The sequence below is a fragment of the Scomber japonicus genome, chromosome 9 (assembly GCF_027409825.1).
Source record: "Scomber japonicus isolate fScoJap1 chromosome 9, fScoJap1.pri, whole genome shotgun sequence".
Taxonomy (NCBI): Eukaryota; Metazoa; Chordata; class Actinopteri; order Scombriformes; family Scombridae; genus Scomber; species Scomber japonicus.
Genome location: NC_070586.1, coordinates 9,949,869 through 9,965,591, shown reverse-complemented (window position 1 = coordinate 9,965,591; position 15,723 = coordinate 9,949,869). Strand labels below are relative to the sequence as shown.

Here is a 15,723-nt window from a genome sequence, read left to right as displayed (position 1 = left end):
GTTCTCTAAGGAAGAAAAAAAAGGGAGGGGGGGTTAGGGGGGGTTTCACTGATTCAGATGTCTGGCTAATTCCTGTGTAAGAGCTCAGTGTCCCGCCTCCCCAGGGAGACTTAAATCAGCGTTTCTGTGACAGGACTTCTGAGTGGCGACAACGCCCCCAATCAGCACCTAATAATGACCCCACTCAGCAGGGGTCAGCTCCACACGATAAAAAAAGGGAGGGGGGGGGGGGCTGCCGAAGGAGTTTCCTCTGCTAATATAAACATGGGATGCAAGATGTTGAGCGTTGACCTTCGTGTTCAAGTGAGTTTTGTTTGTGAATTAAAATATTTACACAAACTGATTAATTCTTATTAGGAGAGAAAGAACAGAGGTATGACTTCTACTAAAGAGCATTTCAGCTTAACTCTGAATTAAATTAATATAAACTTACCTCTCTCTGTATAATAAGCCTTTATTAGGACCTCATTAAAGACAAAAATACAGAGCAGCAGCAGATTATGTGAGAATCAAACTGAACATTTATCCTCACGTGTTTCTCTCTCTTGAGGTTTGACTTCTCTGAGTTAGTTAAAACAACGAGTTTCCAGCTCAGTAGATGCTATAAAATATAATAAATTCATGATTTCTCTTAATGAAATGTTGTTTTGTGTCACTAAGGATGCTGCTGTTGTTGTTGGTGGTGTTTTATGAAAATCACACTACATGTTAATATGGACAAATATAAATAAAAATGAGATATATATTTACAGGTCTGTGGCACAGAAGAATAGGATTTATTATATAATACAATATAACAGACTTGGATGCACAATACTTATGGGTAAGATCGATTTATTGTTGGTTTGGCTCTGCAGATGAGATGTTTGACACTGAGAAAGAAAAAAAAAATTAAATCACCATCTTTATCTTTTTTAAAGGTGCAGTGTGTGTATTTTAGTGGTATCCAGCAGAATGAACTCAGCAGAAATGTATCCTAATATTATAGGAAACATGGCGGTCTTCATGGAAGAGGACCCACTGTTTAAGGTAACGAAAATACAATTATTATAACTTTCAGGTGATTGAACACTAAGTTAAATATACTCATGAATATTAAATACCATTTATGCTAAGACTGTTCTGGTAGATGTTACTAAATCTGACACACTGCACCTTTTTTAAAGATGATATCATTTTTTATTACCTTTCCGTACGTATGCAGATATTATAGTTTCATCACGTTAGATTTGAACATTTCAGCTCATTAAAGGTTGACATCTGACATCTGTATGATTGAACAAAGAGGAGTAATGATGAGTATCAGACTCTAACCTGCTGTTTTCAGGGTTTCTTCCACACAGGTAGCTGATGACTTGTCTCTTTAATTTAAATGCCTCCTTTTTATATGAAGACATGAACTCAAATTCAACTTTTTCATGCATGTTTTTACAGCCTCAGCTTTTGTTCTATTATTTAAAGAGAAGTGACTCTTGCCAGGTAGAGCTACAGTCTTCAGTATTTAGTAACTATTTTGATTATTGATTTTAATCATTTTGAGTCATTTTTTAAAAGAAAAACATACATGTCTCTGGTTCCAGCTTCTTAAATGTGAATATTTTCTGTTATTTTTATTCCTTTATGACAGTAAACTGAATATATTTTGGTTGTGGACCGTTGATCGGGACATTTTAGGTTATATCATGGGCTTTGGGAAACCATCATCAACATGTTTCATCATTTTATACATCAAACAACTAATCAATGAATCAAGAAAATCATCAACACATCAATCGACAATGAAAAGAATCATCATGTAGTTTAAGCCCTGACATTAAGAAATACAGTCATTAGATGTAAACTGACTCATTAGATCACATTTTACCTCCGAGGACGACACATTGAACTGTAGCTAATAGCAGCTTCATGGTTCAGCTATGTGATGAGTCGGCGTATGTCATTATCCACAATATGTAAAGTTTCATTAGAACAAATCAGACTCCAAATAATCACTCATTACATCTGAAGTCATAACATCTGCTCATTTTGTCTATATCAGATGACTCATATCTCTTCTTCACTTATTATCACACTTATTTTATGTCTGTTTAAAACTCTTTAAAAGGTGATTCATAATTGAACTCACTTTTTACTTTATGTAGATGATGATTTTTTCTTTAAACTCAAATATAATGATCCATCTGATGAGTGTTAATTGAAGGTGTTTTCTTCATCATAAGAAGTGATTTAAAGTGATTAAAGTGATGTGTGTGCATGCTCAATAATCTAAATTATAACCATATTTTTTATGGCAGGATAATTGTTTTCCATTTCAACTGGAAAATTGCTTCATTTGATTAAGATAGTTGTATTTGGAGTCATGAGGTGAACTGCATCCAACATGAGAAGATGTAGATCTAAAGATTCATTACATAATCAGTTAAATGTACTAAAAATGTAACTTTACAACAATAAACAAGTTACTGTGTTGTCCATGTATTTATAGTACTATTATACTTATTCTTATAGTATATTAAGAATAGAGCTTGTTACATAATAGTGTGTTCACTTTTCTCTGACTTTTCATTTTCTGCCCTTTTTCTTGCACTCTGTCCATAATTTAAAAATACTTTTTGATCATCAGACCTTCATGAAGCTTGTTTGTCAGTTTTTGATCCCAAACACCCGTCACTCTTTTATAGTGTGCAGGGACTTCTTTCTCAAATGTGCCTTTATTTTGTGGAAAATAATAGATTTCAGATCAGATTTTTTATTTCATTAGATTGTCACCACAGCAAAGAACAAACACAATAAAACCTCAATGAGCCTAAAGAAATACAGGTGTTGGTAATATTCATGTAATTCATAATAAATAAAGGAAAAGATGATAACAGAGAGAAAAATAACAATATTTTTTCACCATTTCAGATTTCTTAAATCCTTCAAATGAAAAAGTCAGAGGAGGAAAAAAGCTGTGATTATGCTTCATGTGTATAGTGCCTCATTTTTTGGCTGTAATAAGCCTAAAAAGGTTGAGAACTGATACATTTTAGTTATATTTTCCATCTGGTATCATTATCATCTTCCTTTAGAGACATCATTTGTCTGTGTAACTAATTTTAATTACCATTTGTTCTATATTTTCTTATTAAAAAAAACTCCAAAATATTCCTTTAAGATCTAAATTATGCAGCGTTTGCATTGTGCCCCCTTTAAAAACACAGTAATCTAACAAAATAAAAGCACATCATTCTCATAAATAAGAATATATTTAGTTTTATTGAAATGTTCATCATCAAATATTTACATGATATCATCTTTTCTGCATCCTCAACCTGCACTGCATCAAAATAATCATAAAACATAAGAATAATAAAATCAGGCTGCAGTTACAAGCCAGCATGCTGTATTATAAACTTTTATTCCGGTTTGTGTTTTTACTCTTTTTTTTTTCTTTTTTTTTATCAACGAACAACATGAATAAATTTATTAAGCGTTGTGTTGGTGCAGGCGTCCACCCCGCCGCCTCCCACTCCCACAAATCTACTCGACCGGCACAAACTGCAAAGCCACTCTAGTCACCTTGAAATTTCCTCTGCTATTTTCCAATTAAAAGCTTAATAGCCCTGGAGACGGGCTTCATGTGGGGAAGTTTACCGTGCTCTTATTCTCTGTAAGCCGCGCAGGCTCGGATCCCATTATTTGCTTGAATAAACCTTTTTTACGGTCAGAAATGGGCCCCGGCTTTGTCCGGTGTTATGTTTCAATGCCCTCTATTAGTCCAGCAGAAGGGACATATCAGCATCCTCTACATAGTTCCCAAAGGGCTTTTATACATGTAGAGACCTAATCATCTAAGTTATGTACGGTTGCGTTAAAAAAAAAAAAAAAAAAAGGTGCGAGGAGAGGAGGCAGCAGCTAGAATTAAGACTCAAAGCCTTCAGGCCTGCAGCCAACAGCTGGCAGAGAGGAGAGATATAAAGAGAGAAAGAAGCTTTGACTTCTTTAAAATCTAAATTCAATTAATCAGGATGTCCATATGCTCCTGTTATTTCCTAAAAGTGAAGATATATATATATATATGTGAAATGATCAGTTAGAGGATTTTAAATTGACAGTTTGAGTTTGACCTCTGCACTTAAAGGTTTACACACCTCTTTTAAGAATAGCTGTTTTTCAAGTTAAATTGATTTGTTTGATGCTAATTGTTGAAATGAACATTAAAATGATGCATCATGTACACAGTTATAATGTATTTACTAATTAGTGCCTTTATAAAAGATACTGACTCATGCAGTTTTGTATTTAAACCTCCTCTAAATGTTTAAATAGTGTTTTTGTTTCATGCAAAGATTCAGTTTCCAGATGAATTTGGGTTTAACCTGCAGCCTCTCTCACACACACACACACACGCACACACACACACACACACACACACACACACACACACACACACACACACACACACACACTGGTTATAAATCCGTTAATGAAGACATGCTGTCCTTTGGTGTTTCATGTTAAAAGAAATACGTTTATGTATCCTGTGTTGTTTTAAAACGTGTGTGTGTGTGTGTGTGTGTGTGTGTGTGTGTGTGTGTGTGTGTGTGTGTGTGTGTGTGTGTGTGTGTGTGTGTGTGTGTGTGTGTCTTTCATGCAGAGATTCAGTCAGATTTATTGCACATATTGTTAAAGTTTGCACATCTCAGGCCTTTTCCTCTCCTTTCTGACAATTTCTGGATAAAAATGTTGCAGCTTCCTAGTTGACATTGACGAATCTGTCTTATTTAAACATTTCATTATCAGCAACTTTAAAATCTCCAAACTCCTGAATTGCATGCTGATAAAACTGTGTTCCTCTCGTCTTTAAAGATATCGTCCCTGTTTCTAAATGAAGCTCAAACGTGTGAAGCTCAGAGGGGGAAACATGTTGTGTTATCTGAACCTCTCTGCCTGATATTTTTTCCTCCTCTCTTCTTCTTGGACATTTCTTGCAGCGTGCAGGCGAGTGACAGCGTTTGGTTACTCGTCTCCATAAGAGCGTGTCAGCCTGATGCATATCTATGCTGTCAACCAGGGTGGTGGGGAGAGAGGGTGGGGTGGTGGGGGGTGAAAGGTGGATCCTCAACTACAAGCCTACACCTCTTATCCTCGTCCTGTCATGCGTGTAGCACAGCAGCTCCATCCTGCTCCTCCATCTCTCTGACATCAACACTCCCACCTCTGCCTCGCCTCTCAGCAGATGCACTTGTGCGTCCTGGAAAAAAACACGCTGCGTCCGACACGATGAATGGCTACGGGTCCCCTTACCTGTATATGGGGGCTCCGGTGTCTCAGCCCCGGGCCCCGCTGCAGAGGACACCCAAGTGTGCGAGGTGCAGGAACCACGGCGTGCTCTCCTGGCTCAAAGGTCACAAACGCTACTGTCGATTTAAGGATTGCACCTGCGAGAAATGCATCCTCATCATCGAGAGGCAGAGGGTCATGGCGGCGCAGGTGGCCCTCCGGAGGCAGCAGGCCAACGAGAGTTTGGAGAGTCTCATCCCGGAGTCTCTCAGAGTGCTGCCCGGTATTGGTATAGCAGGAGCCGGGGAGGGGAACCAAGGAGCTCCGCCGAGGACCGAGGAGCTGGAGCTGAGGTGGAGCAGCTCGGAGCAGCAGACTGGAGCACAAACATGCACAGGTAGGAAGAGGAGGAAGAGGAGGAGGAGGAAGAGTTTGAGCTTTTTAGATGTTTAAATGTTTGCTGAAGTTTGGTTTTATTTTGACAGAATGAAAATAATGAAATGTGACGAAAGTGCCATTTTTTTTAAAGAGTGACGTTCAAATGATTTAAAACTACAACTAGTTTCTATTAGTATTACTTCTAAATAGATATATTAAATCACAAACAGCTACAGGATTGCTTCCACCAATATTTATTTAACACACTAACAGGAAAATAATGTAAAATAAGTGACAGATTAAGAGATCAACGTCAAAGTGTGAAAGTATGAGGTTTTCTTTACAGTTTATTTACACAACAAATGACACAAAAACACATTTATCCTTTAATTGAATATTATGTCATTTTTGAGTGACATCACTGTTGTTATATGAAAATTAATTCAGATAATTTCCCACTTTTTAAAATAAATCAGTATAAATATATTTTATTGATGCTCAAATGGATTAAAAAAAACCTCATGTTGCAGAAGCTCAAGAGACAGACTCAAGGACAGATTAGTAAACAGATCATTAAATGTTTGCTTTTTATTTTAAATACAGCATGACATGTTAGAATATAAATGAGAAAGTGTGTGTGTGTGCAAAAGGTGAAATATAATCTTGTTTTTGATCAAATATTTACAAAACAATATATACTAAAAAACAAGGGAAACAGGGCCTAAAGATGACATCATCATTATCATCACGATAACTATGAGCTGTGTTTAGGTTTATTAAATGTGAGATTTTGTCATTTATTTTAATTTTAAAAGCAAAACTGTATAGATGTTATTGAGTCACTTACATAATATAAATAGTGTGTTTGAAAGTTAGTTTTGGCTTAATGTGTAAGCTGATAGTGTTAGTGTGTAATTATCAGAACATGAGGAGGAGAGGCATTACGACTACTAGCTGCATTTATTATTGGACGTTGTGTTCCTTTATTTTCCTATTCAATTACTTATTTTTATATAAGAAATGTCAAATTTTGTCATTTTATTTTGGGAAATAGTCTCACTTTGTGCATTATGTTCTTTAACTTCAGCACGTGTCTCTTCATTATTGAGCAATGTGGTGTTTATTCACCTTCTTATCATGACTCAACATGTTTAATATTCCTCCCTCATATGGAGATCATGCACAGCTGATTTAAATCATTAGACATATTTCCACCTGCACGTTTCTGTTCACCTGACTCCACTTGCTCGGCTTTTTTCGGACACAAGGCCGAGCTCCAACCTCCAACCTCAGCCTGACTCAAACACACAGCTGCAGCGCTTTAAAAGATTACAGTAATCAGCGCCGGACAGCCTGAATCGACTTTCATCGCCATATTTCTTTACAGGAGGTCAACTTCAGATGAAATGTTACCAAGCAACAGGCGAGCTGTTTGTGCCAAATGTGGTCAAAGAGGCATCGACGCCATGCAACGATTCCTCAATGACACACAAGTCAGCACTTTGTGTTAACAGCTTTGCAGAAGAAGTGAGAGAGAGAGAGAGAGAGAGAGAGAGAGAGAGAGAGAGAGAGAGAAAGAGAGTAAATCTACATAAATAACTGTGTTGGAGACAAGTTGACAAGCGATTAATTGTTTGTTTCCTTTTTCTTCTTGAGGAAAGCTGAGAGTGGGTTGGAGTTTGGAGTAAGAAAGTGCAAGTCAGCATGTTTCTGAAGTTTAAATGAGTATTATTTTATGTTTTAAAGGCATAAAATCTGTAATGTCGGTCACACCAAGAAAGCGATATTTAAATAATCTTTTTTTTGCTTTCCCTACCTCTTTGAGGCCATGACAACATAAAACATGGATTTTTTTTCCTCATTGACCCACAATTTTATGTTGACCTGTAAAGACCTCATTCAGACTTCATTTGTTCAAAACTTAAAAAAACAAAAAAAAAAACATATTAGAGACCCATTCTGTCCAAATGTCTCCAGCAGGATCTCTTATGTCAGCAGTTATTCTTCATTTATACACTAAAGCACAACCTGTATCTATAGCAACCATAGAACAACCCGTATCTATAGCAACCATAACACAATCTGATGGTGTTTTTGTGCATTACATACCTCATACAAGTGGTAAAGATTACCCAAAAAGTGACATGGGTTAATAGATTTTTATTTTTGAGCAGATATCATGACACAAAGTGACCTCTATACCAAAGGGTTAATATCTAATGCCTAAATTTGTGGCTTGACCCCTTTTTCTTGTGTGTTTGGCCTGCAGAGTCTACAGAGGAAGGTGCTGATGATGCATCAGGAGGAGAAAACGGAGGTAGCTCCAGTGAAAAGGAGCAGGACCCGTCCAGTTCCCCAGAGGGCTCCAAACCAAACTCCTGCTACACCCCTGAGCCTCCAGACACCCCTTCACACCAGGAGGAGAGCCGCTACACCCTACCAAAATCCGGCAGCGCAGAAAAAGAGGCCAAAACCGAAAGTCCACAGAAGTATCCCATCAGTCCTGGAGAGCAGAGCGTCCTGATTGAAGGCCTCGCCGGATCCATCAACCTGCCCTTCAGCCTCAGAGCCAACAGGCCCCCTTTGGAGGTCCTCAAAAAGATCTTCCCCACTCACAAGCCCCCTGTGCTGGAGCTCATCCTCAGGGGTTGCGGGGGGGATCTGGTCGGTGCCATCGAGGTGCTGCTGTCCAGTCGGAGTCCTGATGGGAGTGCGCACCAGCAAGCAGACCCGCACCAGGACACCTTGGTGCTACCCTCAAATGGACACCTGTTCGAGCACACTTTAGGCTCCTACCACCCGGTGTCCTCTTCAGCTAAGTGGTCGGTGGGCTCTGCTTTCCGGGTGCCAGAGTCCCTCCGGTTCACATCCGACTCACCATCGGGGGTGGTGTCAGGCCCATTGGGTGTCCCCCTTCAGCACCCATCCTTCCCTCAACCCACTCGGTACCCACTCATGCTGCGCAACTCTCTAACCCGCACCCAAGCAAGCCCCTTCGTGCACAACGACGTGACTCTGTGGAATACCATGGCGCTCCAGCAACAGTACCAGCTCCGGTCTGCGGCCCAGTACGTGTCCCCTTTCTCCCCAGCAGCGGCGGCAGCAGCAGCAGCAGCGGCCCAAGCACCCGTCGGACCAGGTGGGACAGTATTTCGGAGCTCAGCCCTCCTCTCCTCCAGGCCCTCCGACGAGCAGCGCATCAGTATCCAGGAGGAGAGCTGCACGCTGGGACCCAAATCCGGCCTCTACTCTCCAGATGAGGACTATGAAGAGCGATCCGACTCTGCAGACTCCCGCATCCTAAACTCCTCCACTTAAAACCAGATGCTGATGATGGACTAATGCAGCAGGGAGAACCAAAAATAATGTTTCTGTTAAAAAAAAAAAAAAGGGGGGGGGAGAGAGTGGGTGTCTTTGTTTGAATTGAACAGTGTCAAGCAGTCACCCCCTTTTTTCAAGATGTCAGGTGGACTTGACCAAAACGGATTGAATGTAGCAGACTCGTTGTTGTTTTGACAGTCTGTCCTCATATTTCCTTGTAAAGCATGTTTAGTACTGTGAAAACATTCGATGTAAGGATCACAACTGCATGTCAAAAGAGTATGCCAAATAAATCTGAGTAGTCCAAATGGATCAGATTGCTCTTTTTTTTTTTTAATGCTTACTGACAAAATGAATTTAACTGTGTGACTTGAAGGCCTGGAGATAATCGTGCTTGTTCTACAACTAGCTGACCACAATGTAGTTATGGATTTATGGCCTATTTATAAAAGATATTGATAACATTAAAAGCTAATAAATGCAGTGTTATCTAATATGTGTTTCTTCAAATCTGTGTATTGTGGCAGCAGGGTTATTTAGGCTAACTAAAGCTTCTTAATTTGTAATAAATCAAACATATCAACCTTTACATGAACCATTATATCACCAGCTGGTTCTAAGTTAAATCCTCTATTATTACAGTAAATATAATTATCAATTTAATTTTCATATAGGGACAATCACAAGATGTAGAAGACAATAAGTATCGTAATAGTGTACTAGTATTGTATATTGTTATATCTGAAATGTTTAGAAGATGTTTCACTTTATTAAAACTGCTTGCAAACTAGTTCTTATACAGAGATTAGTTATAACTTTAATATTTACATGAACTGTCAGGTGCAGAGGTGGAGGAAGTACTGAGATCCTTTAAAAGTAAAATTACTGCATACAAAGCAAAAATGTAGGTTAATTATTGCAGTAAAAGTACATAAGCATTATGAGCATTATGCATTATGACATAAGCATTATGAGCTTGATGTAGTATGCAGTATTTCAGTAAAAGTATTATGAGTGATGTTATTAAAGTATTGCAGTTAAAGTACATAAGTATTAGCAGTAAATATAGTTAAAGTATTACAGTAAAAGTATAAGTTGTATCAGTGATGTAGTATGCAGTATTACAGTAAAAGTAGTGGTTTGGTCCCTCTGACTGATATATTATTATATATGACATCATTAGATTATAATAGTGAAGCATCAGTGTTAGAGCAGCATGTTACTGTTGTAGCTGCTGGAGGTGGAGCTAGTTTACACTACTTTATATACAGTTAGATAGTTTAGTCCAGTGGTTCCCAACTTGGGGTGGGGTCCCTCCAAAGGGTCAGCAGATAAATGTGAGGGGGTGGTGAGATGATTAATGGGAAGCTACACAAATCTGTTTTCAGTATTGGATCATTTGAACATTTATTGAAATGACACCATGTGACCCCGACTACACACTGCTTTTTGTAAGACATCATAAGACAAAAAGACAATGTGTTGTATTTTAAAAGGATGTTATATTATCCATTGTGTCAAATCTTCATCTGAAAAGTAACTAAAGCTGTCAAATAAATGTAGTAGAGTAGAAAGTATAATATTTCCCTCTGAAATGTAGAAAGTAACATCACATGGAAATACTCAAGTAAAAGTAAAAGTACCTCAAAATTATACTTAAATACAGCAGACTTGAGTAAATTTACTTGATTACTCTCCCCACCACTGGATGTTGTGGATGTCCTGAGAATAAAGAGAAAGTAAAACCAGACACAGAGGATGGAGGTAACAATGATGCTTGATTTTAGGGTCAGATTAGAATTAGATTCAGGTGAGATTTAAGCATTTAGTAGTGATGGTAAAGGAATGAGTCAGTGGCTGGGAATTAATTATATCAATGAGAGCCAAGTCACTTAGACTGCACTCATTTGTGAGATTCATTTGTGAGATATGTGTGTGGATGGTAAAACAGAAGATAGAAGCCAGTTTGTGTTGCCTGCCTGTAATCATCCACCGGCTTTGAAAGATATTATAGACATGTAGTGAAATTATATTTTATCATCATCTAAATGCTGATTTAAACTCCAACGTGCAGATAAAATGATGCAGAAATAGATTATGTTGGTTTAACCTCCACATCAGCAGGCCTCCATCCCTCCTGGTCGTCTCCTTTTGGTTTAAACCTGTCAAATGCTGCCATCTAGTGGTGCAATCAATTCACTACACGTCTTCAAAACTAACAACCCCCTCTAATAATTGAAGATCTAGGACTGGAATTTAACAGAGACACAAATGATTACAGACATTAGGTCTTTGGTGGTAAAACATTTTCAATTTTAAACAAAACCACAGCAAATTAACCTTTTAAAAACAGTAAATATTTAACAATTAGTTTTTAAGACATGGTGTTACAATAAAAACACAGAATCAGAATTAAATCACATTTCTGTTCATTCAACCAGATAAAATAAGTGTTTGACTCGCTCACATTTGTTTACAGCACTTGAACCAACAGCGGCGCTCCAGGGAACATCAGCAGCAGATCTTAAAGGTAGGGGGAAACATGTCTCAAACCAGTACAAAGATTTTGACTTAGAAACAGTTTTTATAGATAAAGCAACAGAAACACTTTATGGTATGACTGCCAACCCTGTTCTAAAACATCTAAAACTAAAATGATTGATTCATTGATTAGTAATTTAGTCGACTGACCCAAAAATATGCTCAGTTTTTGTCATTTATGAAGTAAAATTATGTTTATTTATCAGCGTTTCAACTTTTGAAATTATATATATATATATATATATACAAGTTTTGAGTTTGATATCATCCCAAATGTAACATCTTCAGGTTTTTTTGACAGTCGGTCAGTTAAAATAAGCAAAGTAAAGATGTCACTGTAGACTCTGCAATGGACATTTTGTCACCTTTTAATTGAAAATAAGATGAATTAGTTGATCAAATGTAAGTATTTATTAAATTAAGACTCACATCATCATCACCACAAAAAAATAACAAGTATCAAACCATAAGAATAATATGTTTTGTTGTTTTCTGAGCTAAAGAGACACTGGTCATGTTTACCTGCTCTAGTCTGCCTCCCAGTGGACACCAGAGGAATGTCAGGTGTTAAACAGGCCCACAATATAACTGCTACTGCTACTGCCACTGCTGCTACTACTAGTACCACTGATTTTACTACTACTACTACTATTATTACCACTGCTGCTACTGCTACTACTACTACTACTACTACTACTACTACTACTACTAATACTACTGCTACTACTACTGCTACTACTACTATTATTACCACTACTACTACTACTACTACTATAACAACAGGTTAAATTATAAGTCGGCATGACAATATTTACTGTATTTCTCATCAGTATTTTATTACAGGATGTATGTACCAGCAGCTAAATACATTTTTAGTATTATTCTGATGAATATAATGCACCTCTACTTATAATCTGGGTATTCATAAGATTTATGATGATGTATATTACTGTTGAATTACTGCTACCATACACCAGCAGTATTGTGTGTCCAAGGCACATTTTACTCTGGGCCAATAAAGTTTTATCTATTTAAAGCAAAATACATTCAAGGAAAATATAAATATAATATATAATATAATATATAATCAGTTTATATGAACATACATACATTTATATTTAAATGAAGAGGTACATATTTGTTGTTTGTGCAAAGTCACACAAAAACATCATTATATTTGGTCATTTCTGTATACACAAGTTCTAATAAAACAACTTAAGTTGCATTTGTACATGTAAGTAGCATTTGTCTGATGTCACTGAGATAAAAATACTGAGGTCAATTTGATGCTTTCCTATAAAATGCTCTTCTTTTCCCCTCAAAATGTACTAACTTACACATATTACAACTAAAGGATTGCTTACAATAGATGAATGACATAAAAACAGACAGATATCATGGAAACAAATTATAGATGTTAAATAGTTGTCTGAGTAATAAATGAAAAAACATCAACCCTAAATGTGACTTAAAGTATAAATCGCTGCAGGGAAATGAGTTGACATAAATCAAACTGCTTCATGTGAACATCAAGAGTGACATTTGTTGCTCTGAAGTTACACAAAAATAATACGTTTTAAAAATGTTCATTGTTTAATTAAAGACAAGTACGAAAGGTAACATTTGCAGTGTGTGATGTCAATAAGAAAAGTTACACAGTACAGTAGTCACAAAAAATCCTTATTATTGGTTATTTTTTATGTTTTTAAGTTCAAAAACAGTCAAATTGGCTGCACTCAGTTGATGAATGACTTAACAGCAGACAAATATGATAGAAAACCTAAATGTGAAATAGTCCGAGCCACGTGAGGTCGAGTCCAGACTGCTGCAGATAAATTTAAAATCTCTGGCGGTGACTCGTCCACAGCTGAAGGACACATCCTCCTGTTTGTTGCATGTTAGCGATGAGAGGTCGAGGTGTCAAACCCCTTCAGACAGAGACAAATGCTGTCTCGCCTGGTTTTGTATTCAGCTGCATGTGTTGTCGGTCCATCAGAGACTAATTAACATAACAGGATCCCCAGTGATCCCACACTGCTCTTCTGTCTATACACAGCTCCGGTTACACTTTACGGCCTGCACAGCGGGACGCTTCCAACAAGATGCTGTTGTTTCAATCAACCCCAAAAGTAAACCGGACAGCGTGTGAGAAAGTGTCATTATGTGTCTGTGTGTTGTTTCTCCAGGTTGAGGCCATTAAAACAGTTAAAGTTTGTGTGTTGAGTCATTTCCAAACTAAACAAAACTACAAAAACTAAAAACAAGAGTAAAATGATCATAGGGGACACAAAAATGATCAATTTAGACTCTGGAAAATGGTTTTTACTCAATTTTTGACCTGTTTCAGTACATTAATATATGTTCTTACATTTTATGTGCAATATTATATATAAAAAAGACAATTTCTAGTTTTTAGTTTACCAGTTTTTCAAATAAAGGGAATCTTTGCAATATCTTCATCTAACATCCTCAATGATTCTTGGAGGCTTGAAGATAAAGACTTCAAATAAAAATACTAAATGACATGTGGAAGCCTTTCAAAGAGCCTTACAACATCCCCAAAGACCTCCAAAACTAGCAGGAAGACCCAAAAACCTTTCAAAGCCTCCTGGAAGTCCTTCATGGTCAAGTCGAAATTATTTTCAAAGCCCAATATTCACATAAAAACGTGATAAAGACATGGGAGGAACACCCAGAGAGAAAACAAGGATACAAAGTATGAAATCTCAAAATATTTAAAGATGAGTCATCTCTCCTCAGAACGCTGGGGGATAGAAACTCTTCAAGGGTCCCAAGGATGAACCCTGCAACTACTCCTAAAACTCATTCAAAGATTCTTGAAAACTCCAAACACCTGCTAAAAAATATCTGCAGACCCCTGCATAGATCCCTGAAGACCCTTCATCAACACTTGGAACAGCCTCAGTAAATCCTGGAAGCTTCTCAATGATCCCTGGATCCTTTAATTCCTTCAGTAACACCCACAGAACTCCTTCGATGATACCCTGACCCATGCAACTGCTCCTGAAATTCCCTCAATAACGCCTGACATTATCTCCAAGTGGTATGGAAACTCCTCAAGAGTCCCTGGACCCCCACAAAGACACCTGGAAGTCCTTTAAAGATTCTTCAAACCTCATCATGATCCCAAAAAACCTCCTAAAAGAAACACAGACTCCTGCAAAGACCTAAAAAACGTCTTCATTAAAGCCTGGAACCCCTTCAAGGACCCTTGGGTGCTTCTCAAGGATCCCCTAACATATGACTCATAACTTCTGAAATTCTTCCTACCTATGCAGCTACCCCTGAAACTCCTTCAGTAACACCTATAATCCATTCAAGGACCCCTAGAACTCATTCATAGATTTCTAAAAGCTCATGAGAGATCTGCAGACTTGTGCATTGATCCCTAAAACCTCTTCAGTGACACCCATTGATCCTTCTCAACTCCTGAAACTCTTTCAATAACACCTGGGACCCCCAAACTCTTCCCCTAAGACCACCTGAATCTGCATCTACCCCTGAAACGCCTTGTAATCCATTCAAGGATGCTTGGAACTCCTTCAAGGATTCCTAAAACTTCCTCAAAATCTGCAAACTTGTGCATAAAATTCCTTCAGTAACATGGCAACCTCATTAAGAATCCCCTAACCTACAGTATATGCAACACCTTGAAACTCCCTGCCTGAATCCCCATTCAATGATGCATGAAAATACCTCAATGACCCCCCTAATGGACCCCCTAAAATATCCTTTAGGGAACTTGAACTTCCTCATAGACCCCTGAACCGCCTTAAACACTCATCTTTAGTTCCACTATAGCACCTTTAAGGATGCTTGAAATGTCTTCTTGGAACCCCTTAAATGTCCTAAAAGACCCCTGGAAACTCATTCAAGGACCTCTACAGCTTCTCTATACCCCCCACCTCCCCCCCTCCCCCTCCCTGTGACCCACACTGGGAGTCTCTGCTCGGTCATAATGAGCCAGAGGACACGGACAACACATTTCACCTGGAGGGTCGAGCTCAGTGCGGATCCTCCTGTCCGACCGTCCAGCCTGGTCTGCAGATCAAAGCATTCCTGGAGGGGAAACGGCAGCTCGGGGTGGCCGCTCGTAACCTGCGCGATAAATTAAGACGAAGTGGCAAATAAAGCTGCACCTGCAAGGCCTGACGTCTTCACCCTCAACACATGGAGGAGCATTTAAGAGGCATCATC

At 38.1% G+C, this 15,723-nt stretch overlaps 1 protein-coding gene across 2 annotated transcripts; it reads left to right on the top strand.

Annotated features, from left to right (window-relative positions):
- The first annotated feature begins 5,265 nt into the window (after positions 1 to 5,265).
- Positions 5,266 to 8,961, top strand: dmrt3a (doublesex and mab-3 related transcription factor 3a). 2 transcript variants are annotated; one of them, XM_053326144.1, is made up of 3 exons: positions 5,266 to 5,656; positions 7,067 to 7,086; positions 7,915 to 8,961. In XM_053326144.1, exons 1-3 carry the CDS (start codon positions 5,266 to 5,268, stop codon positions 8,959 to 8,961), a joined length of 1,458 nt encoding a protein of 485 aa, XP_053182119.1. The 2 variants fall into 2 exon arrangements, with proteins under 2 accessions (XP_053182119.1, XP_053182120.1); XM_053326145.1 differs by lacking the exon at positions 7,067 to 7,086 and having other exon boundaries at positions 5,266 to 5,662; positions 7,913 to 8,961.
- The last annotated feature ends 6,762 nt before the right edge of the window (positions 8,962 to 15,723 follow it).

Bases quoted from the DNA above. Each gene is read 5' to 3' on its own strand.
- dmrt3a (XM_053326144.1), top strand. From the start codon at position 5,266: ATGAATGGCTACGGGTCCCCTTACCTGTATATGGGGGCTCCGGTGTCT. The intron at 5,657-7,066 runs GCACAGGTAGGA...ACCAAGCAACAG, and splicing joins GCAGACTGGAGCACAAACAT to GCGAGCTGTTTGTGCCAAAT. The intron at 7,087-7,914 runs GTGGTCAAAGAG...TGGCCTGCAGAG, and splicing joins GCGAGCTGTTTGTGCCAAAT to TCTACAGAGGAAGGTGCTGA.